Source organism: Pelophylax lessonae, assembly GCF_965119305.1.
Source record: "Pelophylax lessonae genome assembly, contig: HAP1_SCAFFOLD_152, whole genome shotgun sequence".
Lineage (NCBI taxonomy): Eukaryota > Metazoa > Chordata > Amphibia > Anura > Ranidae > Pelophylax > Pelophylax lessonae.
In genome coordinates, this window is record NW_028120132.1 from 402,903 (window position 1) to 426,816 (window position 23,914).

Sequence of the window (23,914 nt, forward strand, 5' to 3'; positions counted from 1 at the left end):
TGATGTGACTGTGGGGGAGGGGACATTAGAGTGTAAGCTCCTCTGGTACAGAGACTGATGTGACTGTGGGGGAGGGGACATTAGAGTGTAAGCTCCTCTGGTACAGAGACTGATGTGACTGTGGGGGAGGGGACATTAGAGTGTAAGCTCCGCCGCCACAGAGGCTGATGTGACTGTGGGGGAGGGGACATTAGAGTGTAAGCTCCTCCGCCACAGAGACTGATGTGACTGTGGGGGGGGGACATTAGAGTGTAAGCTCCTCTGGTACAGAGACTGATGTGACTGTGGGGGAGGGGACATTAGAGTGTAAGCTCCTCTGGTACAGAGACTGATGTGACTGTGGGGGAGGGGACATTAGAGTGTAAGCTCCTCTGGTACAGAGACTGATGTGACTGTGGGGGAGGGGACATTAGAGTGTAAGCTCCTCTGGTACAAAGATTGATGTGACTGTGGGGGAGGGGACATTAGAGTGTAAGCTCCTCTGGTACAGAGACTGATGTGACTGTGGGGGAGAGGACATTAGAGTGTAAGCTCCTCTGGTACAGAGACTGATGTGAGTGTGGGGGAGGGGACATTAGAGTGTAAGCTCCTCTGGTACAGAGACTGATGTGACTGTGGGGGAGGGGACATTAGAGTGTAAGCTCCTCTGGTACAGAGACTGATGTAACTGTGGGGGAGGGGACATTAGAGTGTAAGCTCCTCTGGTACAAAGGTTGATGTGACTGTGGAGGAGGGGACATTAGAGTGTAAGCTCCTCTGGTACAGAGACTGATGTGACTGTGGGGGAGAGGACATTAGAGTGTAAGCTCCTCTGGTACAGAGACTGATGTGAGTGTGGGGGAGGGGACATTAGAGTGTAAGCTCCTCTGGTACAGAGACTGATGTGACTGTGGGGGAGGGGACATTAGAGTGTAAGCTCCTCTGGTACAGAGACTGATGTAACTGTGGGGGAGGGGACATTAGAGTGTAAGCTCCTCTGGTACAAAGGTTGATGTGACTGTGGGGGAGGGGACATTAGAGTGTAAGCTCCTCTGGTACAGAGACTGATGTGACTGTGGGGGAGGGGACATTAGAGTGTAAGCTCCTCTGGTACAGAGACTGATGTGACTGTGGGGGAGGGGACATTAGAGTGTAAGCTCCTCTGGTACAAAGATTGATGTGACTGTGGGGGAGGGGACATTAGAGTGTAAGCTCCTCTGGTACAGAGACTGATGTGACTGTGGGGGGGAGGGGACATTAGAGTGTAAGCTCCTCTGGTACAGAGACTGATGTGACTGTGGGGGAGGGGACATTAGAGTGTAAGCTCCTCTGATACAGAGACTGATGTGACTGTGAGGGAGGGGACATTAGAGTGTAAGCTCCTCTGGTACAGAGACTGATGTGACTGTGGGGGAGGGGACATAAGAGTGTAAGCTCCTCTGGTACAGAGACTGATGTGACTGTGGGGGAGGGGCCATTAGAGTGTAAGCTCCTCTGGTACAGAGACTGATGTGACTGTGGGGGAGGGGACATTAGAGTGTAAGCTCCTCTGGTACAGAGACTGATGTGACTGTGGGGGGAGGGGGACATTAGAGTGTAAGCTCCTCCACCACAGAGGCTGATGTGACTGTGGGGGAGGGGACATTAGAGTGTAAGCTCCTCTGGTACAGAGAATGATGTGACTGTGGGGGGGGGGGGGTGACATTAGAGTGTAAGCTCCTCTGGTACAGAGACTGATGTGACTGTGGGGGAGGGGACATTGGAGTGTAAGCTCCTCTGGTACAGAGACTGATGTGACTGTGGGGGAGGGGACATTAGAGTGTAAGCTCCTCTGGTACAGAGACTGATGTGACTGTGGGGGAGGGGACATTAGAGTGTAAGCTCCTCTGGTACAGAGACTGATGTGACTGTGGGGGGAGGGGACATTAGAGTGTAAGCTCCTCTGGTACAGAGACTGATGTGACTGTGGGGGAGGGGACATTAGAGTGTAAGCTCCTCTGGTACAGAGACTGATGTGACTGTGGGGGGGGGGGGAACATTAGAGTGTAAGCTCCTCTGGTACAGAGACTGATGTGACTGTGGGGGAGGGGACATTAGAGTGTAAGCTCCTCTGGTACAGAGACGGATGTGACTGTGGGGGAGGGGACATTAGAGTGTAAGCTCCTCTGGTACAGAGACTGATGTGACTGTGGGGGAGGGGACATTAGAGTGTAAGCTCCTCTGGTACAGAGACTGATGTGACTGTGGGGGAGGGGACATTAGAGTGTAAGCTCCTCTGGTACAGAGACTGATGTGACTGTGGGGGAGGGGAGATTAGAGTGGAAGCTCCTCTGGTACAGAGACTGATGTGACTGTGGGGGGGGGGGACATTAGAGTGTAAGCTCCTCTGGTACAGAGACTGATGTGACTGTGGGGGAGGGGACATTAGAGTGTAAGCTCCTCTGGTACAGAGACTGATGTGACTGTGGGGGAGGGGATATTAGAGTGTAAGCTCCTCTGGTACAGAGAATGATGTGACTGTGGGGGGGGTAACATTAGAGTGTAAGCTCCTCTGGTACAGAGACGGATGTGGGGGGGGGACATTAGAGTGTAAGCTCCTCTGGTACAGAGACGGATGTGGGGGGGGGACATTAGAGTGTAAGCTCCTTTGGTACAGAGACTGATGTGACTGTGGGGGAGGGGACATTAGAGTGTAAGCTCCTCTGGTACAGAGACTGATGTGACTGTGGGGGAGGGGACATTAGAGTGTAAGCTCCTCTGGTACAGAGACGGATGTGGGGGGAGGGGACATTAGAGTGTAAGCTCCTCTGGTACAGAGACGGATGTGGGGGAGGGGACATTAGAGTGTAAGCTCCTCTGGTACAGAGAATGCTGTGATTGGCTCAGTGATCTCTGTACAGCGCTGTGGTATATGTCAGAGACATTCTACACTCACCTGGCACCAACTGAAGCAAGCAACACCCTGGAGATCCGGGGAAACTAGAAAAGGAATGAGAGATGAATGAGTGGAATCTGTAATGTGGGTGAAGGAGGAATGAAATGTTCGGATATTTTTTCTTGGAGGTGATTGGCCGGATCAGTGACCATGTGACAGAAACAATGGAGGATTTCTGTCTGTGATAATGTTTTGCACTCACACAATTTTTCAGGAGAAGATTTTGGGGTATTTTTAGCTGAGCGCTGTCCTGACTATGCCGACCCTTCTCCTATAATCTCTACTTCTTCTGAGGGGAAAAAGTAAGTGACCCCCGACTGATTTTGTACATTTGCCCACTGACAAAGAAATTATCAGTCTATAATTTTATTGGTCGGTTTATTTTACCAGTGAGAGACGGAATAACAACAAAAATATCCAGAAAAACACTTTTCATAAAGTTATAAATTGATTTGCATTTTAATGAGTGAAATAAGTATTTGATCCCCGACCAATCAGCAGATTTCTGGCTCCCAGGTGTCTTCTATACAGGTAATGAGCTGAGATTAGGAGGATTCTCTTATAGGGAGTGCTCCTAATCTCAGCTTGTTACCTGTATAGAAGACACCTGTCCACAGAATCAACCAATCAGATTCCAATCTCTCCACCATGGCCAAGACCAAAGAGCTGTCCAAGGATGTCAGGGAGAAGATTGGAGACCTACACAAGGCTGGAATGGCTACAAAACCATCGCCAAGCAGCTTGGTGAGAGGTGACAACAGTTGGTTGGAAGAAACAGAAAATATATTCGTGTAAGTGGTTCCTGCGCTATCCTGGACTATTTCAATCCCTCCTTAATGCTGCACCACGGTACTGACACTACAAACCAGTTTAAAGTTCAATAAAAAAAAGAGGGGGGTGATGGTGCGCTTCAAGGATGAATAAAAATATTCAAATAAATACAAATAAATCGTATGTGGATGTGATATATGTGCTTCAATCAAAAGAGTGAAGAAACATTTAAATAATAAATCACTCTAATAAAGTGCTTGGTGCTGTGAAATTATTCAAATCCCAAAACCTATAAATTATTACAAATTCAAGTGGTGAAACGAAAAGTTCATTAAAGGTAATCAATTAATTGTCCAAAAAAATCAAGATGTGTCTTCATTCACAATATAAATGCTTCAAAAGAGTGCTTTTAGGTGCAAGTAAGGTGTTGTGACTACTTTCCTCCACCAGGTGTCACTTCTAGGAGCTCTAAACTCTCACCTCCAATATACAGACTTGTATAAAGTACTCAAAATTTCTACTTGAGTAAAAGTACAAGTGCTCGATCAAAAAATTACTTGAGTAGAAGTGGAAGTGCTCGCAGAAAAAGTTACTTAAGTAGAAGTACTAAAGTATTCAACATTTTTTTTACTTAAGTATCGCAAGTAGTTTTTTCAAAAAAATTGCTACTTAAGTACTAAAAGTAAAAAGTACCAGTAGTTTTGAAAAAAAAATTCTACTCAAGTACTAAAAGTAGAAGTACAAGTACTGTGTTATGTAGTTATTAAAGAAAGAAGTGAAAAGTTTGAACATCATATTGTTTTTATTATTTCAAATGATTTATTCAAATGATTAACTTGTGTTTGTTTGTAGTTTCTTGATGCACTTTAAGCGCTGTAGCACCATTTATTTGTTTGTTTCATATTTTCTTTTTATTGGAAAGATTTGGTATAGCAGCTTTTATTATACACAGCCTTTATTTTCGTATGCGCTGATTTACAAATGACATTATACACATTTTTTTGAGCTTTATGCAACTTCCATCTACTGTTCTGGCAGTGGTAATTTTTTTAAAAGTAACGAGTAACTATGCAGCACAAAAAAAAAATATTGGAGTAGAAGTATTGAAATCATCAAAAAAATGTAGTGAAGTAAAAGTAGAAGTAGGAGAAAAAAATTCTACTCTAGGAAAGTACAGATACCGCATTTCGGTACTTAAGTACAGTACTTAAGTAGTTCTACTTCGTTACTATACATCTCTGCCAATATATAAATATAACGCCTGTGTTTGTGTGCCTTTTTCCTTTGACAGGGTTCCTTCTGGCTCCCGGGACCTTTCTAGGGGGTCCTATGAGTATTGCCGATCTTAAATATCCCTCCGGAGTTCCTTGTATGGGGCTCCTTATATCGCGGATATTTTTCCTGCCACGACCTCGGGGGCTCATTAAATCAAAAGAGCCATCATGTTGAAGTATTATAGACACTTTATTTCGCATAAAAAGTATTGCACTTACATTAAGCTTGCTTGTTTACAGCATGGAAACCATCTAACAGCGCTACGGGGACATCAACCCGTCCGTCACGTCACTTCCGGTTGTTTGGGCACCTCCTACGCGTTACGTCACGTCACGTGACTTCCTCAGGGAGTGGAGGAAAGTAGTCACAACACCTTACTGGCACCTAAAAGCACTCTTTTGAAGCATTTATATTGTGAATGAAGACACATCTTGATTTTTTTGGACATTAATTGATTACCTTTAATGAACTTTTCGTTTCACCACTTGAATTTGTAATAATTTATAGGTTTTGGGATTTGAATAATTTCACAGCACCAAGCACTTTATTAGAGTGATTTATTATTTAAATGTTTTTTCACTCTTTTGATTGAAGCACATATATCACATCCACATACGATTTATTTGTATTTATTTGAATATTTTTATTCATCCTTGAAGCGCACCATCACCCCCCCCCCCCCCCTTTTTTTTAAGAAACACAAAATAACTGTCAGTCTCCCTCAGTCTGGGGCTCCATGGAAGATCTCACCTGGGAACAACCAACACAGACAGTATACTACTTTCCCACTAGCAACTCATAGATGGCAGTGATTTAATTAACTTGAGCTAATTAACTAGCAGACTTGTCGTCATCCAGCTCATGAAGTACAATACACATTATTATAAGTGTAAACACATAGTCGCATGACAAGTCACAGCCCATTGAATTCAATGGCACACGTTCCCTTCTATGCAACTTTGAAAAGGCACCTGCACTACTTTGATGCAATTTTTGATGCAACTTTGATCCACAGAGTGTAAAGTTGGATCAAAGTCGCACTCTAAATTGCACGACTTTGGGGGTCCGAATAGTGGAAATGTAGACTAAAGCTCCGTTTCCACTAGTGCGACTTGTCATGTGACTTTGGACACAAAGTCACATGACAAGTCACAGCCCATTGACTTCAGGGGCACCCGTTCCCAACTATGTGACTTTGATAATCAGCGATCTTGAAAAGGTACCTGCACTACTTTGATGCGACTTTGATCCAGAGTGTGTAAAGTTTGATCAAAGCGATTTTGTTTGCGCGATGTTGCCGCGATTCGGCGGGCGTAAATCGCGGCAACATCGCTCGGCGTTTGGGGGGCTATTGCAAATCAACGGGCAACGCTAGGCGTCCCGCGATTTGCAATAAATCTCCGAATCGCGGGCGGAACCGCGGCGGTTCTGCCCGCGATTATAAGCTGACATGTGAATGCAGCCTAAAAGTGCTGAAGGACCGACCAACAGCAACCATCCCAGGCCCAAAGAAAATCAAACCCAGCAGCAGATCTGATATCTGTCAGTGTATGGATGCTCACTATTGGATGAAGAATGAAGGATAGGAACTTCTTCACTGCTCCTGGAATCTTGCACAGAAGAAACATGTCCAGTAGATGTGAGTCCAACATATCGTCTTTACTGGTGGGAGGAAAAAATAGACAAAAGTGTGACCTGCCATAGAAACTCATTCATTAACATGACTTTACCTGACTCAATGAGAGACAGCCTGCCAACCCCCATCCCCAGAACAACACAACATCCAACCTACCCAACACAACATCCAACCTACCCACCACAATACCCAACACAACATCCAACCAACCCACCACAATACCCAACCTACCCACCACAACATCCAACCTACCCACCTCAATCTCCAACACAACATCCAACCTACCCACCACAATACCCAACCTACCCACCACAATACCCAACCTACCCACCACAACATCCAACCTACCCATCACAACATCCAACCTACCCACCACAACACCCAACCTACCCACCACAACATCCAACCTACCCAACACAACATCCAACCTACCCACCACAATACCCAACCTACCCACCACAACATCTAACCTACCCACCACAATACCCAACCTACCCACCACAACATCCAACCTACCCACCTCAATCTCCAACACAACATCCAACCTACCCACCACAATACCCAACCTACCCACCACAATACCCAACCTACCCACCACAACATCCAACCTACCCACCTCAATCTCCAACACAACATCCAACCTACCCACCACAATACCCAACCTACCCACCACAATACCCAACCTACCCACCACAACATCCAACCTACCCATCACAACATCCAACCTACCCACCACAACACCCAACCTACCCACCACAACATCCAACCTACCCAACACAACATCCAACCTACCCACCACAATACCCAACCTACCCACCACAACATCTAACCTACCCACCACAATACCCAACCTACCCACCACAACATCTAACCTACCCACCACAATACCCAACAAAACATCCAACCTACCCACCACAACATCCAACCTACCCACCACAACATCCAACCTACCCACCACAACATCCAACCTACCCAACACAACATCCAACCTACCCACCACAACATCCAACCTACCCACCACAATACCCAACCTACCCACCACAACATCCAACCTACCCACCACAACATCCAACCTACCCAACACAACATCCAACCTACCCACCACAATACCCAACCTACCCACCACAACATCTAACCTACCCACCACAATACCCAACCTACCCACCACAACATCTAACCTACCCACCACAATACCCAACAAAACATCCAACCTACCCACCACAACATCCAACCTACCCACCACAACATCCAACCTACCCACCACAACATCCAACCTACCCAACACAACATCCAACCTACCCACCACAACATCCAACCTACCCACCACAATACCCAACCTACCCACCACAACATCCAACCTACCCAACACAACATCCAACCTACCCACCACAACATCCAACCTACCCACCACAACATCCAACCTACCCAACACAACATCCAACCTACCCAACACAACATCCAACCTACCCACCACAATACCCAACCTACCCACCACAACACCCAACCTACCCACCACAACATCCAACCTACCCACCACAACATCCAACCTACCCAACACAACATCCAACCTACCCACCACAATACCCAACCTACCCACCACAATACCCAACCTACCCACCACAACATCCAACCTACCCACCTCAATCTCCAACACAACATCCAACCTACCCACCACAATACCCAACCTACCCACCACAACATCCAACCTACCCAACACAACATCCAACCTACCCACCACAACATCCAACCTACCCACCACAATACCCAACCTACCCACCACAAGACCCAACCTACCCACCACAACATCCAACCTACCCACCTCAATCTCCAACACAACATCCAACCTACCCACCACAATACCCAACCTACCCACCACAATACCCAACCTACCCAACACAACATCCAACCTACCCAACACAACATCCAACCTACCCACCACAATACCCAACCTACCCACCACAATACCCAACCTACCCACCACAACATCCAACCTACCCACCTCAATCTCCAACACAACATCCAACCTACCCACCACAATACCCAACCTACCCACCACAATACCCAACCTACCCAACACAACATCCAACCTACCCAACACAACATCCAACCTACCCACCACAATACCCAACCTACCCACCACAATACCCAACCTACCCACCACAACATCCAACCTACCCACCTCAATCTCCAACACAACATCCAACCTACCCACCACAATACCCAACCTACCCACCACAATACCCAACCTACCCACCACAACATCCAACCTACCCAACACAACATCCAACCTACCCACCACAACATCCAACCTACCCAACACAACATCCAACCTACCCAACACAACACTCAACCTACCCACCACAACATCTAACCTACCCACCACAATACCCAACACAACATCCAACCTACCCACCACAACATCCAACCTACCCACCACAAAACCCAACACAACATCCAACCTACCCACCACAAAACCCAACACAACATCCAACCTACCCACCACAATACCCAACACAACATCCAACCAACCCACCACAATACCCAACACAACATGCAACCTACCCACCACAATACCCAACACAACATCCAACCTACCCACCACAAAACCCAACACAACATGCAACCTACCCACCACAAACCCCAACACAACATCCAACCTACCCAACACAACATCCAAGACAACATTCAACCTACCCAACACAAAACCCAACACAACATCCAACCTACCCAACACAACATCCAACACAACATGCAACCTACCCACCACAAAACCCAACACAACATCCAACCTACCCAACACAACATCCAACACAACATCCAACCTACCCAACACAACATCCAACACAACATTCAACCTACCCAACACAAAACCCAACACAACATCCAACCTACCCACCACAAAACCCAACACAACATCCAACCTACCCACCACAAAACCCAACACAACATGCAACCTACCCACCACAATACCCAACACAACATCCAACCTACCCACCACAATACCCAACACAACATGCAACCTACCCACCACAATACCCAACACAACATCCAACCTACCCACCACAATACCCAACACAACATGCAACCTACCCACCACAAAACCCAACACAACATCCAACCTACCCACCACAATACCAGGCACAACACACTGGAGTCACAAGAAGCAATCTGGCCCGCACAGCACATCACACAAACAGCATATGATAACCCCCTGCTCCCCCATCCGATTCTCAGACAAATTGTCCAGTAAATGAAAGGAGACACCTGAATGGCTGCCAACCCTTTGCTCCAGTTTTGATAAATCTGCACCATCAGCTGTACTGCAATCCTAGCAATGAGTTCATACAGAGCAGACTTATAAAGACCCATAGAAATGCTGCACAACCAATGACAACACAAATTCTATCAAATGTCCCTTTACAACACGACTCCACACCCTCCCATTCCTTCCAGCACAGTCAGATTAGAAGCTGATGACTTCTGATTGGTTGCTATGGGTTATGGCACCATATAACTTAGAACCTACAATTTATCTCCCAGTGTTCTGCCTCCATCTCCGAGCAAAGCCTTCACGAACAAGTCCATGGCATCGTGCACCCGTATTACACTGAAGGGGATCAGCTGAGGAGACAATACAAGTATTATGTGTGTGTGGCTGTGTCTTAGCACTGTGTGGACTCGGTATAAGGTCAGCTCAGCTGCCCCCCCCCCCCCAGAATATAACATATGAGCCACTTCCCTGGATATGGTGGCGGCTTATACCATACATGAAGCACAAACCCAAAGTTTGACCACTCACCTTGTGTCCGGCCTCCTCTAGAAGCTTCTTGGTCTCCAGCAGAATGCGCCTCATACTGGGGTTTGGCTGAAAGAATCCGTCTTCCTCATAATATCCGATGCGGAGAGGCTGATTACTGGAGAACTTCTACAAAAGGCAAAGTGTGGTCACTGTGCTGGTCAATGAATACAGAAAAAAGCCTCAACCTCCCAATCCATGGACAGATAAAAAACCATTCTCACCTTCAGCTGATTAATTATAACAGAGAGGTACAGTAAATCCCACCTGTAGAGGGGGCTCCTTACCTCCTCATTGAAGTAGAAGGGGGGAACATTGGGGTCGAGTCGGAACATCTCATCACACAGCAGAGCTCTCATAGCCAGAACCAGGCCGTCCACATCTTGTGCCATCGGACCAATGCAAGTAGACACTGAAATGTGGGAAACCCAGTCAGGGCTGTCTTTAATATTGATTGGACCCTGGGCAAATATTTTCTTGGGCCCTCCCCAATCCACTTATCAAATATTCGAAGACAATGGGGGCTCAAGGGGCAGCTGCTTTGGGCCCTACAACAATGGCTGGGCCCAGGGCAGCTGCCCCTTTTGCCCTGTTTTAAAGACGGCCCTGAACCCAGTAAATGTGATTCCCCACAACACCCCAAATGTGCCCTAAACATACACCCCATGTACATCCCAAATGTGCCCTAAACACACCCCATATACACCCCAAATGTGCCCTAAACACACCCCATATACATCCCAAATGTGCCCTAAACACACCCCATATACATCCCAAATGTGCCCTAAACACACACCCATATACATCCCAAATGTGCCCTAAACACACCCCATATACATCCCAAATGTGCCCTAAACACACCCCATATACACCCCAAATGTGCCCTAATCACACACCCCATATACATCCCAAATGTGCCCTAAACACACACCCCATATACATCCCAAATGTGCCCTAAACATACACCCCATATACATCCCAAATGTGCCCTAAACACACACCCCATATACATCCCAAATGTGCCCTAAACATACACCCCATATACATCCCAAATGTGCCCTAAACACACACCCCATATACATCCCAAATGTGCCCTAAACACACCCCATATACATCCCAAATGTGCCCTAAACACACCCCATATACACCCCAAATGTGCCCTAATCACACACCCCATATACATCCCAAATGTGCCCTAAACATACACCCCATATACACCCCAAATGTGCCCTAATCACACACCCCATATACATCCCAAATGTGCCCTAAACATACACCCCATATACATCCCAAATGTGCCCTAATCAAAAAGCTGACCAAACAAACATTTCAGGCCTGAATTTACAGGTGACAACCAATCATTCTACCAGCACCCATCACTGAAACACCTTCATCCACTGCTGAGAAGTTCCAATTACTACTTCTGCTATCCAGGGTGGACCGGATGTTTCAGTGAATCCACTTTAACTGAATAATCCTTCATATCCCCATGGAATAGTCCATCACTCTAAAGGAGACATGGCTGGCTTCATGTTAATAAAAATGTTGTAAGGGATTATCAGGGTCACACTGAACCACAGGAGGATGAGGGTCCTCTGATGGACCTCTTTTGTGGACCTCTATCTATCACTTCCAGGACTCCCTGTTCTATTTTAAACTCATTCACATGCCTGTTAGGGTGCCAGGAAACCCGACCACACGGGAATGCAGGTGAAAGAAATCAGTTTATTGGAGCAAACAACAATAAAAGCATAGCAAGAGTGAGGAAGTGAGAGCAGGAACAAGCCGGGGTCGAGTACAGAAGCTGGTAATCATCCAATCCGGGGTCGAGTCCAGAAGCTGGTAATCATCCAATCCGGGGTCGAGTCCAGAAGCGGGTAATCATCCAATCCGGGGTCGAGTCCAGAAGCGGGTAATCATCCAATCCGGGGTCGAGTCCAGAAGCTGGTAATCATCCAATCCAGGGTCGAGTCCAGAAGCGGGTAATCATCCAAGCCGGGGTCGAGTCCAGAAGCGGGTAATCATCCAAACCGGGGTCGAGTCCAGAAGCGGGTAATCATCCAATCCGGGGTCGAGTCCAGAAGCTGGTAATCATCCAAGCCGGGGTCGAGTCCAGAAGCGGGTAATCATCCAAGCCGGGGTCGAGTCCAGAAGCGGGTAATCATCCAATCCAGGGTCGAGTCCAGAAGCGGGTAGTCTACCGATGCAGGGTCATCTACCTGATGTAGCCCAAGAAGGCAACGTGAAACAGGTGGAATTCACATTTCTCAAGCTTACAGAAAAGCCCATTCTTACGTAACCATTGCAGCACCAATCTGACATCCCGGTAGTGGGATTCAGTGGAGTCCAAGTAAATCAAGAAGTCTTCCAAATTGCTACAACATATCACGAAAGGCATCATTGATGAACTCCTGGAAGACAGCGCATGCATTGCACAAGCCAAAAGGCATTACCAGAGATTCGTAATCAACTGTTCTGGTATTAAACGCGGTCTTCCACTCGTCGCCATCCTTGATCCTTATGAGGTTATACGTGGCCCTTAGGTCAAGCTTGGTAAAGACCATTGTTCCCTTGAAGCAGTCGAACAATTCAGTAATAAACAGAATCGGGTATGCATTCTTAACCCGTGATGCGCTTGAGGACCCTATAATCAATGCAAGGTCTCAACTCATCCTCCTTTTTCTTTACGAAGAAAAAAATGGCACCCGTTGGAGAAGTGGACTTGCAAATGTGCCCCCAGGCAAGCACATCCACAGGGTACTCCTCCATGGCCTTATTCTCTGAAACTGAGAGGGGATAAACCCTGCCACGAGGGGGAATGGCACCATGTTGCAAGTCTATGACACAATCGTATGGACGATGAGAAGGAAGAGTACCAGCGTGCATCTTGTCAAATACATCTTAAAACTCATGATATTCAGAAGGCAACACTGAATCCGAGGAGGTACAAAGTACCTTAACAGGCCCATGGATACAAACAATGCCACACTGTGGAGACCAAGAGAGGATATTGACCGACTGCCAATCAAAGGTCGGATTTTGTTTCTGAAGCCAAGGGCACCCCAAAACAACATAGTGTGGGGACGAAATAACCTGGAAACAGGTTGACTCCCTTTGAACAGCCCCTATCGCCATGTCAACCGAAACAGTCTCGTGGGTAACCTGTGCTGGCTGCAGGGGTTTGCCATCAATCGCTTCAATAACTAGTGGAGAAACACGAGGCTGCAAGGGAATGGAATTCGCAGTAGCAAACATACTGCCAATAAAATAACCGCCAGCACCGGAGTCTACCAATGCCTGAGTAACCACCAAACCCGCTGCCCAGGAGAGTACAGCTGTGATTAGCAGTTTATTTTTACAGGAAACCGGGGACGAGGAAATTCCACTTAAGATCTGCCCCCAACAGGACCTTAGGTGCAAGCGTTTCCCGGATGGGTCTGACAAGATTTCAGGAAATGCCTACCAAGACCACAATACAGGCACCGGCTCTCCCTCCTCCTAAAGGTCCACTCAGCCTCGGAAAGGAGAGTGAACCCCAGCTGCATGGGTTCACAGTTAGACACACCATCCCCAGGAGGCATAGGAGGTGAGGGAGGAATGGGTGGGAAAGAAAACCTAGGAGCCAATCTGGTAGGAGGCCTCCACAGGCGCTCCTTAAATGATGGTCTCTCCCTAAGCCTGGTATCGATCAAAATCAGGAAGGAAATGAGAGCCTCGCGCTCGTCAGGGAGATCCCTGGCCGCAATCCATCAGAGAGACCATGAGAGAAGACCGCCCCCAGAGCCTCATAATTCCAGCCCACCTCCGCTGCCAGGGTGCGAAATTCGATGGCATACTCGGCAACAGTTCGTATACCCTGTTCAATGGACAGGAGCAGTTTTGCAGAAGAGGCAGAGTGAGCAGGCACATCGAATACCCTATGAGGCAACAAAACTCAGGAAATCAAGTATCACAGGATTATCATTCTCCCATAAGGGATTCGCCCAGGCCAAGGCCTTGTCTGAGAGCAACGAGATTAGGAAGTCCACCTTGGACCTGTCAGACGGAAACGCCAGAGGAACTATCTCATAATAAATGCCCACTTGGTTTAGGAAGCCATGAGACTGACTCAGTTCACCCCCATAGCGCTACGGAAGGGGGGGTTGAACCAGTAATCTCTCTGGTAACAGCGACTCCAGCTGCAACTGCAGGAGCCGCAACAGGAGCAGCAGCAGGTGCAACAACAGGAGGAACCACCAGCCTAGCAGCACCAGGAGCAAGGTGCGCTGTGCATGCAAGCAACGTCTGCAATGCCTGAGTGAACTGACCCAAAAGGTGATCTTCCTGATCAAGCCTGGTAACCAGCATGGGGAGCGTAGGAGCATCAGGATTCATGGCCCTTGCATACTGTCATGGTGCCAGAAAACCATACCACACAGGGATGCAGGTGAAATAAAGCAGTTTATTGGAGCAAACAACAATAAACGTACAGCAAGAGTGAGGAAGTTAGAGCAGGAACTAGCCATGGTCAAGTCCAGAAGCTGGTAGTCATCCAAGCCGGGGTCGAGTCCAGAAGAGGGTAGTCTACCGATGCCGGGTCATCTGCCAATGTGAGGTCGTCTGCCGATACGGGGTCAAGAGCCAGGAGAGTTGTCAGCACAGTCAGGTCATACACAGAGGAACATGGAGAATAGAAGTCTGCTAGCAGAGATGCACCTTGGAGCACAAACACAAGGGCAAGGACTGCAACCCATCAGGTAATAGATATAGTCAGGTGTGCAGCATCATCACTGTGCGACACCCAGGCAGCAGGCAATTGATGATGCAATCAGAGTTTATAGGAGGCAGCAATCTGCACATGTCCTAGATGGCCGCCAACAGCAGGGCAAGGTAAGACCTTGACAATGCCTCTCTGATGGTATAACATGATGGAGAATTATCTGCCTGAATTTCTCAGCATGGAGGACACCATTGATCAGACAAGATTAAGCAGTGAAGATGCAGTGGCCGGTTAACAATGAGGTGTGTAGACACAATGATTGGATACTGTTGAGGAGCATAGACACAGTGGTCAGGTAACATTGAGGAGCGTAGACACAGTGATCGGGTAACATTGAGGAGCGTAGACACAGTGATCGGGTAACATTGAGGAGCGTAGACACAGTGGTCAGGTAACATTGAGGAGCGTAGACACAGTGGTCAGGTAACATTGAGGAGCGTAGACACAGTGGTCAGGTAACATTGAGGAGTGGGAAATGTGATTGCAGCGCTGCTTAAAATTAATTGTAATGATCTTTAAATTCAAGTGATTAATAATGCATAAACATTCATAAAATTCATAAAAATCATAAACTTCATCAAATGCAAATGTAATCATAAATAGTGCTTCAAATTAAATGTCCATTAATCCATCCTTCCGGAATGGTGAATCCTTCCACAATAATCATAAAGTCCTTGATCTGTGCTGTATGCGGGGTTTCCCCCTTTGGTTATCTACTTACCACCAAGTAGTTAATAGCAGGCATGAAATAGACTGTTGCACACAGCTTCTCCGATTAGTATAAAAAGATCGTTGCTGGAAGGTAAAGATCCATCCCCGGTATCCTCATAAAAGAAAACTGATCATGGTGAAGATCGTTTTAACAAAGCATTTATTGGGGTATACTGCAGGGTTTATACTCACAAACATAGTTAAAAAGCATGCAAGAATACAAAGGACGGCTCGGCGGTGAGCTGCTCCCGCAGCATACAATCCTCCGGCCGGGAATCACGTGGTACTCGCTAGACCAATCGCTAGACGCGTTTCGCTGTAAGACACAGCGTCATCTGTAGCTGACATGTAGAGCGTACCACTCTGTTAAATATGCTACATTGCCACTCCTACTTTGTATCCAGTCTGTGGACTGATACATTTGCTCCTAGATGTTAACTGTTAATAATTCCTGTAATTAATATGCCGGAGTGAATGCTTTATTTGTAAACAGCATGTTAAAGTGGAGTTCCACCCTATTTTTATACTTACCTCCATCTTCTCGCTCCGGGTCACCTGAAAAAGAAATGGATAATCGCATATTTTTTTTTTTTTTACTTACCTCGTAGCGAAGAAAATATACTTACCTTACTTCCTTCTTCCTCCTTCCTCGGCCGCGGCCCGTCGTCACTTCCTGGCTCTGCAATGATTCCTGGGAGCTGGACGTCATAGCTCCCAGGAATCATTGCGCCTGCACCGGCCCCGACGTCAGTTCCGGGTCGCGCGCGTCATCCCCTTCTAAACAGCTTCTGGGCATGCCCAGAAGCTGTGGAGGGATGACGCGCGCGACCCGGAAGTGACGTCGGGGCCGGCGCAGAGCATCGTGGGACCAAAGAAGGCGGAAGAAGACGCCGAAGAGGACGCGCTGGCTTCAAGCTGCCCACATCTGAGATGGCAGCGCTGGACAAGACGTTTGCAAGGTAAGTATTTGTCCTAACAGGTAAGTGCAACCCGGGACAGATCAGAGGCTAGCCATTGTGGAATGCACTAGCCCTGACTGTCCCGGGGGTATTAAAAAAAAAAAAAACAAATCCAGGGTGGAACGCCGCTTTAATGGAACTTTAATTTAAAAACAATGACTCAATCTCGGTATTTTTGTTATATGCTGAGGGCGCTCCATATTGCCCTCTACTGGTGAATGCTACGAATTTCTACAATATTGATTTATTTCGGCTCATACATCTTTCGATTGCTCATGAGCGATTCCACAAATATAGTCATAAATATTAATAAATATGGATACTATTTTACAAGGTTAGAATAAAAATATATCATAAGCTAGACAAATCAATAATTACAGGCTAAAAAGATGTTAATAAAATAGATTAAAAACTTACTAATAAATAATTATATAAAACTACTAAAAATCATTAATAAAACAATTTATATCAATTTCGACGTTTAACCCTTTAGGTGTCATACTATCTAATTTGTGAATCCACCATGTTTCATTTTGTGAAATGGCTCTTCTCATATTGGTACCTCTCCAATGTTTTTCTATTGTATCTATTGCACAAAATTTCAGTTTGCTTGGATCTTTATTATGGCAAATTCTAAAATGATTAGATAAACTGTGCTTTTTACAACCTTTTTTGATGTTTGCAATGTGTTCTCTGAGTCTTATTCTTAATTCCCTGGTGGTACGTCCTATATATTGGAGTCCACATTCACACTCCAATAAATAAGTGACATGGGTGGTTCTGCAGGTTATGAATTTTTCTATTTTATATTGGCGCTTTGTGACATTTGATTTAAAATGTGTTTCTTTTTTCGATTTATTATTCTTTTTACATGTGCGACATATGACACAATAGCCGCAACGATAGCATCCTTTTTGGTCTAAAAACGTCACCGTTTTTTTCGGAGGGTCAGGTATGTTTTTGGCAATTTTGTCTTTAAGGATGGGTGGTCTTCTATAGATGAATTGTGTTTTTTTCAGGAAAAATATTCTTAAAAATCGGATCTCTCATTAAAATGGGCCAGTGAGTTTTAAAAATGCTCTCTAGTTGCTTGTACTGCTGATTAAAATCTGTGCAAAAAGCGGTTTGATGGATTTTCTTTACTTTTTTGCTAGGTTTTAATAATTCTTTTCTATCCATGTTGATGACTTTCTGTTGGATCTGATTAAGAGTTGTGGGTTTATATCCTTTGTCTTTGAATCTTTGTATTAACATATTAGATTGCTGTAAATAATCATTTTCAGACTGACAGTTTCTCCTAAGTCTTAAGAGTTGTCCTTTGGGAACTGCTGCCAACCACTTGGGATGGTGATTGCTGTTAATTGGTATATAGCTGTTTCTGTCTGTACTTTTGAAGTACGTTTTGGTGGACATATGCTCATTAGATTTAGAAATTGTAAGATCTAAATAATTAATTTCTTGTTCATTTATAGTCGCTGTAAAAGTGATATGATACCTATTTGTATTCAAAGACTCGATATATTTTGACAAAGATTCTTGCGATCCCTCCCATATAATTAAAATATCATCTATAAATCTTTTAAAACCTTTTAATTGGGGGTGGGACTTATTAAAAATGTAATCAGCTTCCCATTTGTTCATGAATATATTCGCTACTGTAGGTGCGTACTTTGCCCCCATGGCTACGCCTTTTGTTTGCTTATAAAAGTGCTTGCAGTGCCAAAAATAATTATTGCACATGGCCCATTCTAAAATATCTAATAAAAACTCTATTTGGGACGGAGGTCATTTCTTATCTGCCCTCAAAGCCCATTGACTGCTGCCATGGCATCTTTTTGGTTTATATTTGTATATAGTGAATTCACATCAACACTAGCTTGTCCGTTACTTGTAAATGTTCAATGTAATTTAAAACATCTTTACTATCTTTGAGGTAGGATGTTGTTTTTTGTGCTAATGGCTGGAGGTAAAAATCTAAATATTCACCCACCCTTGAAAAAATTGATTCTATTCCATTTATAATCGGACGTCCGGGCGGCTTCTCCAGATTCTTGTGAATCTTTGGTACCTGGTATATAATTGGCATCTTCGGAGCTTCAGGTACCAAATATTTCATTTCTTTTTTATTTAGGATGTCATCTTTGTACGCCTTTTTTATTTTCCTAGTTAATGTGGCTTTGAGTTTGTTTATTGGGTTGCCACTTAATTTTTCATAAGTCTCACTGTCATTTACTATCCTATCCAATTCATCCATATATTGTTTTTTGTCTAAAATTACTATTCCCCCTCCTTTGTCCGCAGGCCTTATTACTATACTTTTCTTTTTCTCTAGAGATTCTATGTTCTGTTGCAATTTCTTGCTACCTGGGACTGGGTGAATAAATATATTTTCAATGTCTTGCTGCACCATGAGTTTAAAAACATCTAAACATTGGTTATTGTTGACTTTTGGGTTAAACGTTGATCTGTTTTTGAGATCACTATGTAAAATATCATTTTGTTGTGGGTCTTCTATTTTATCATTTGTTTTATTTGCAAAAAATGTTTTGATATTCAATGTTCTCACGAATTTTTATAAATCGATGAACGCCTGAAATTTATTTATATTTTTAGGGGGGGGTGGGGCAAATTTGAGTCCCAAATCAAGAATACGTAATTCCTCATCTGTGAAAGTTACGCTACTCAAATGCCCACTCCTAATTGACTCGCTTTCTTTTTCCTCCCCCCCCCCCCCCCTCTGCATCCTCTTTTCTTTCGGTGTGTTGTGGCTGTATGGGTGGTCCTTGATATGGGGGAGGTCCCTGGTGGTAACCTCTGGGTCTCCAATAATAAGGGTTGCCCCTTGGTGGACCCCAATATGAGCCTCTCCCTCTGTTCCCTCTCCAAGGTGGTCTTCCCTGTCCCCTGTTCCAAAAATCCCCTCGGTAGGAAGGTTGATGTTGGTAACCTTGATGGTAATAGGGTGGAGGGCCTCTTGGTCTTTGGGATGGGGAGTGTTGGTAAATGGGTTCAAACCTATTGTGTGTGGGTACATTATATTGAGGTGAGTCAACATAATGTTGGGGGGTTTTGTTGGCTCAGGAAGTGCTTGGAGTTGGAGTATTTGAGGGAAAGGGTGATGAAACACTTTCCCTTTCTGGTGATGAATCCCTCGTGGGGATAATCTCCTCCTCCATTAGCTCCAGCCATTAGCACAAAAAACAACAGCAATCACCATCCCAAGTGGTTAGCAGCAGTTCCCAAAGGACAACTCTTAAGACTTAGGAGAAACTGTCAGTCTGAAAATGATTATTTACAGCAATCTAATATGTTAATACAAAGATTCAAAGACAAAGGATATAAACCCACAACTCTTAATCAGATCCAACAGAAAGTCATCAACATGGATAGAAAAGAATTATTAAAACCTAGCAAAAAAGTAAAGAAAATCCATCAAACCGCTTTTTGCACAGATTTTAATCAACAGTACAAGCAACTAGAGAGCATTTTTAAAACTCACTGGCCCATTTTAATGAGAGATCCGATTTTTAAGAATATTATACCGAAAAAACCACAATTCATCTATAGAAGACCACCCATCCTTAAAGACAAAATTGCCAAAAACATACCTGACCCTCCGAAAAAAACGGTGACGTTTTTAGACCAAAAAGGATGCTATCGTTGCGGCAATTGTGTCATATGTCGCACATGTAAAAAGAATAATAAATCGAAAAAAGAAACACATTTTAAATCAAATGTCACAAAGCGCCAATATAAAATAGAAAAATTCATAACCTGCAGAACCACCCATGTCACTTATTTATTGGAGTGTGAATGTGGACTCCAATATATAGGACGTACCACCAGGGAATTAAGAATAAGACTCAGAGAACACATTGCAAACATCAAAAAATGTTTTAAAAAGCACAGTTTATCTAATCATTTTAGAATTTGCCATAATAAAGATCCAAGCAAACTGAAATTTTGTGCAATAGATACAATAGAAAAACATTGGAGAGGTACCAATATGAGAAGAGCCATTTCACAAAATGAAACATGGTGGATTCACAAATTAGATATTATGACACCTAAAGGGTTAAACGTCGAAATTGATATAAATTGTTTTATTAATGATTTTTAGTAGTTTTATATAATTATTTATCAGTAAGTTTTTAATCTATTTTATTAACATCTTTTTAGCCTGTAATTATTGATTTGTCTAGCTTATGATATATTTTTATTCTAACCTTGTAAAATATTATCCATATTTATTAATATTTATGACTATATTTATGGAATCGCTCATGAGCAATCGAAAGATGTATGAGCCGAAATAAATCAATATTGTAGAAATTCGTAGCATTCACCAGGAGAGGGCAATATGGAGCGCCCTCAGCATATAACAAAAATACCGAGATTGAGTCATTGTTTTTAAATTAAAGTTCCATTAACATGCTGTTTACAAATAAAGCATTCACTCCGGCATATTATTTACAGGAATTATTAACAGTTAACATCTAGGAGCAAATGTATCAGTCCATGGACTGGATACAAAGTAGGAGTGGCAATGTAGCATATTTAACAGAGTGGTACGCTCTACATGTCAGCTACAGATGACGCTGTGTCTTACAGCGAAACGCGTCTAACGATTGGTCGAGCGAGTACCACGTGATTCCCGGCCGGAGGATCGTATGCTGCGGGAGCAGCTCACCGCCGAGCCGTCCTTTGTATTCTTGCATGCTTTTTAACTATGTTTGTGAGTATAAACCCTGCAGTATACCCCAATAAATGCTTTGTTAAAACGATCTTCACCATGATCAGTTTTCTTTTATGAGGATACCGGGGATGGATCTTTACCTTCCAGCAACGATCTTTTTATACTAATCGGAGAAGCTGTGTGCAACAGTCTATTTCATGCCTGCTATTAACTACTTGGTGGTAAGTAGATAACCAAAGGGGGAAACCCCGCATACAGCACAGATCAAGCACTTTATGATTATTGTGGAAGGATTCACCATTCCGGAAGGATGGATTAATGGACATTTAATTTGAAGCACTATTTATGATTACATTTGCATTTGATGAAGTTTATGATTTTTATGAATTTTATGAATGTTTATGCATTATTAATCACTTGAATTTAAAGATCATTACAATTAATTTTAAGCAGCGCTGCAATCACATTTCCCATTTCCAAAAGAGCACCAGCACTTTTTACTGCAGCTAGCAGCTTTTATTCAAACACTAATTATATTTATTAGCACTTATTTAGCACTTTAGCACTTAGTCCATAAGCGCGGGGTCCCATAGTCCTATTAACATTGAGGAGTGTAGACACAGTGATTGGGTAATGTTGAGGAGCGTAGACCCAGTGGTTGGCCATCTGTCCATCTGTGACGGAACTGACCCACAGTCCGCTTGTGTGCTTCTGTCAGTACACAGCTTCCTCCAGTCTTGAACATAGATATCAGATATTATAGCTGCACAACATACAAGACTAGCTAACAACTTAGCTTGTATGAGATCTGGGACTGTTTATTGAACAAACTCACACAGAATATTTACCACACAGGAGGACATCCCCCTCATGATCATACTACCCTAACCATACAAACTGCACACAGAAACATAATTAACCTGAGCTAATTAAATAGCCATCTGGACAGAAACCATAGGTGAATGAAAATCTACACCTAGACAATGCTTTGATTAATCAGGACCTCATTCCAGGTCTGACTTCTCGGCATCAAATTCATAAAGTGCAATACACATTATTACAAATGTAAACACATCCCCACAGTGGACAATAGGTGAGTTAATTAGCACAATTAACAATGGGTAAAAGACATATGGCTTGAGTTGATGAGATTACTATCTGCTATGAGTCTGACTGTGTGGAGAAGTCCTTAATGGTAATGTGCCATCTAGGCCTAGAGTCCCAGAGTCTGTGTGTCTTGGGGAGACATGGACTTGAATCCAAAGTAACATTACTCCAAGGTTCCCCCCAGCATAGACCCCACAAAGAGCAGTGTTCCCTTAAAAGCCAGGGCCCATAGTCAGTAGACAAGAAGCTAGCCTGCAGTCACACCATCTGCTACATAGTTACATAGTTACATAGTAGGCGAGGTTGAATAAAGACAATAGTCCATCCAGTTCAACCTGTGTAGGTGTGTGTGACTGTAATCATCTAACATAGCCCTCAATCTCCTGATCCTTGAGATGTAAGTCTAAGAGTCTTTTGAAAGTCACCATACTACCCGCAGAAACCACCTCTTGTGGTAGACAATTCCACAATCTTGTAGCCCTAACAGTAAAGAACCCCCCACGTTGCCTGAGGTTAAAACGCTTCTCCTCTAATCGCATTGTATGTCCTCGAGTCCTCATGCAATTCCTTCGAATGAACAGCTTTTCTTCTAAGCTGAGATCCCCATTAAGATATTTATAAATTGCTATCATGTCCCCTCTCAGACGTCTTTTCTCCAGGGAAAATAAATCGAGCGATTGCAGCCGCTCTTCATAGGTAAGGTCCTCCAACCCCCTAATCAGTTTAGTTGCCCTTCTCTGGACTTTCTCCAGCTCCAACACATCCCTCCTGAGGACTGGCGACCAGAACTGGACAGAATACTCCAGATGCGGTCGGACCAGAGTTTTATAAAGTGGAAGGATTATAGTCTTATCTCTGGAATACATCCCTTTCTTTATGCATGCTAATATTCTGTTGGCTTTGGAAGCTGCCGCTTGGCATTGCATGCTGTTGCCTAATCTATCATCAACTAAGACTCCCAAATCTTTCTCCATTTTTGATTCCCCCAAGGGTTCCCCTCCTAACGTGTATTGTGTTTTTATGTTTTTGGTCCCCAAGTGCAAAACCTTACACTTCTCCACATTAAACCTCATTTGCCATGTCGTTGCCCACTCCGTAATTTTGTCCAGGTCATTCTGTAGGATATCTGCTTCATGCTGTGCAGTTATTGCCCTGCCCAATTTTGTGTCATCTGCAAAAACTGATAACGCACTACTGATCCCGTCCTCAATGCTGTTTATGAATAAATTGAACAAGGTTGGTCCCAGGACTGAGCCCTGGGGCACCCCGCTTACTACCTCAGACCAGTCT

General features: G+C 44.4%; 1 protein-coding gene across 1 annotated transcript in view; it reads right to left on the bottom strand.

Moving 5' to 3' along the window:
• The window catches only part of LOC309543516 (fatty-acid amide hydrolase 1-like), a 72,241-nt gene that overhangs the window by 23,644 nt on the left and 24,683 nt on the right, over positions 1-23,914 (bottom strand). Inside the window, exons 6-10 of the mRNA XM_082275991.1 lie at positions 10,680-10,804; positions 10,396-10,521; positions 10,123-10,217; positions 6,523-6,622; positions 2,915-2,958 (exon numbers count right to left, since the gene is read on the bottom strand). Of these exons, the coding sequence (XP_082132117.1) occupies positions 2,915-2,958; positions 6,523-6,622; positions 10,123-10,217; positions 10,396-10,521; positions 10,680-10,804 (490 nt within the window). The remainder of the gene's footprint in view (positions 1-2,914; positions 2,959-6,522; positions 6,623-10,122; positions 10,218-10,395; positions 10,522-10,679; positions 10,805-23,914) is intronic.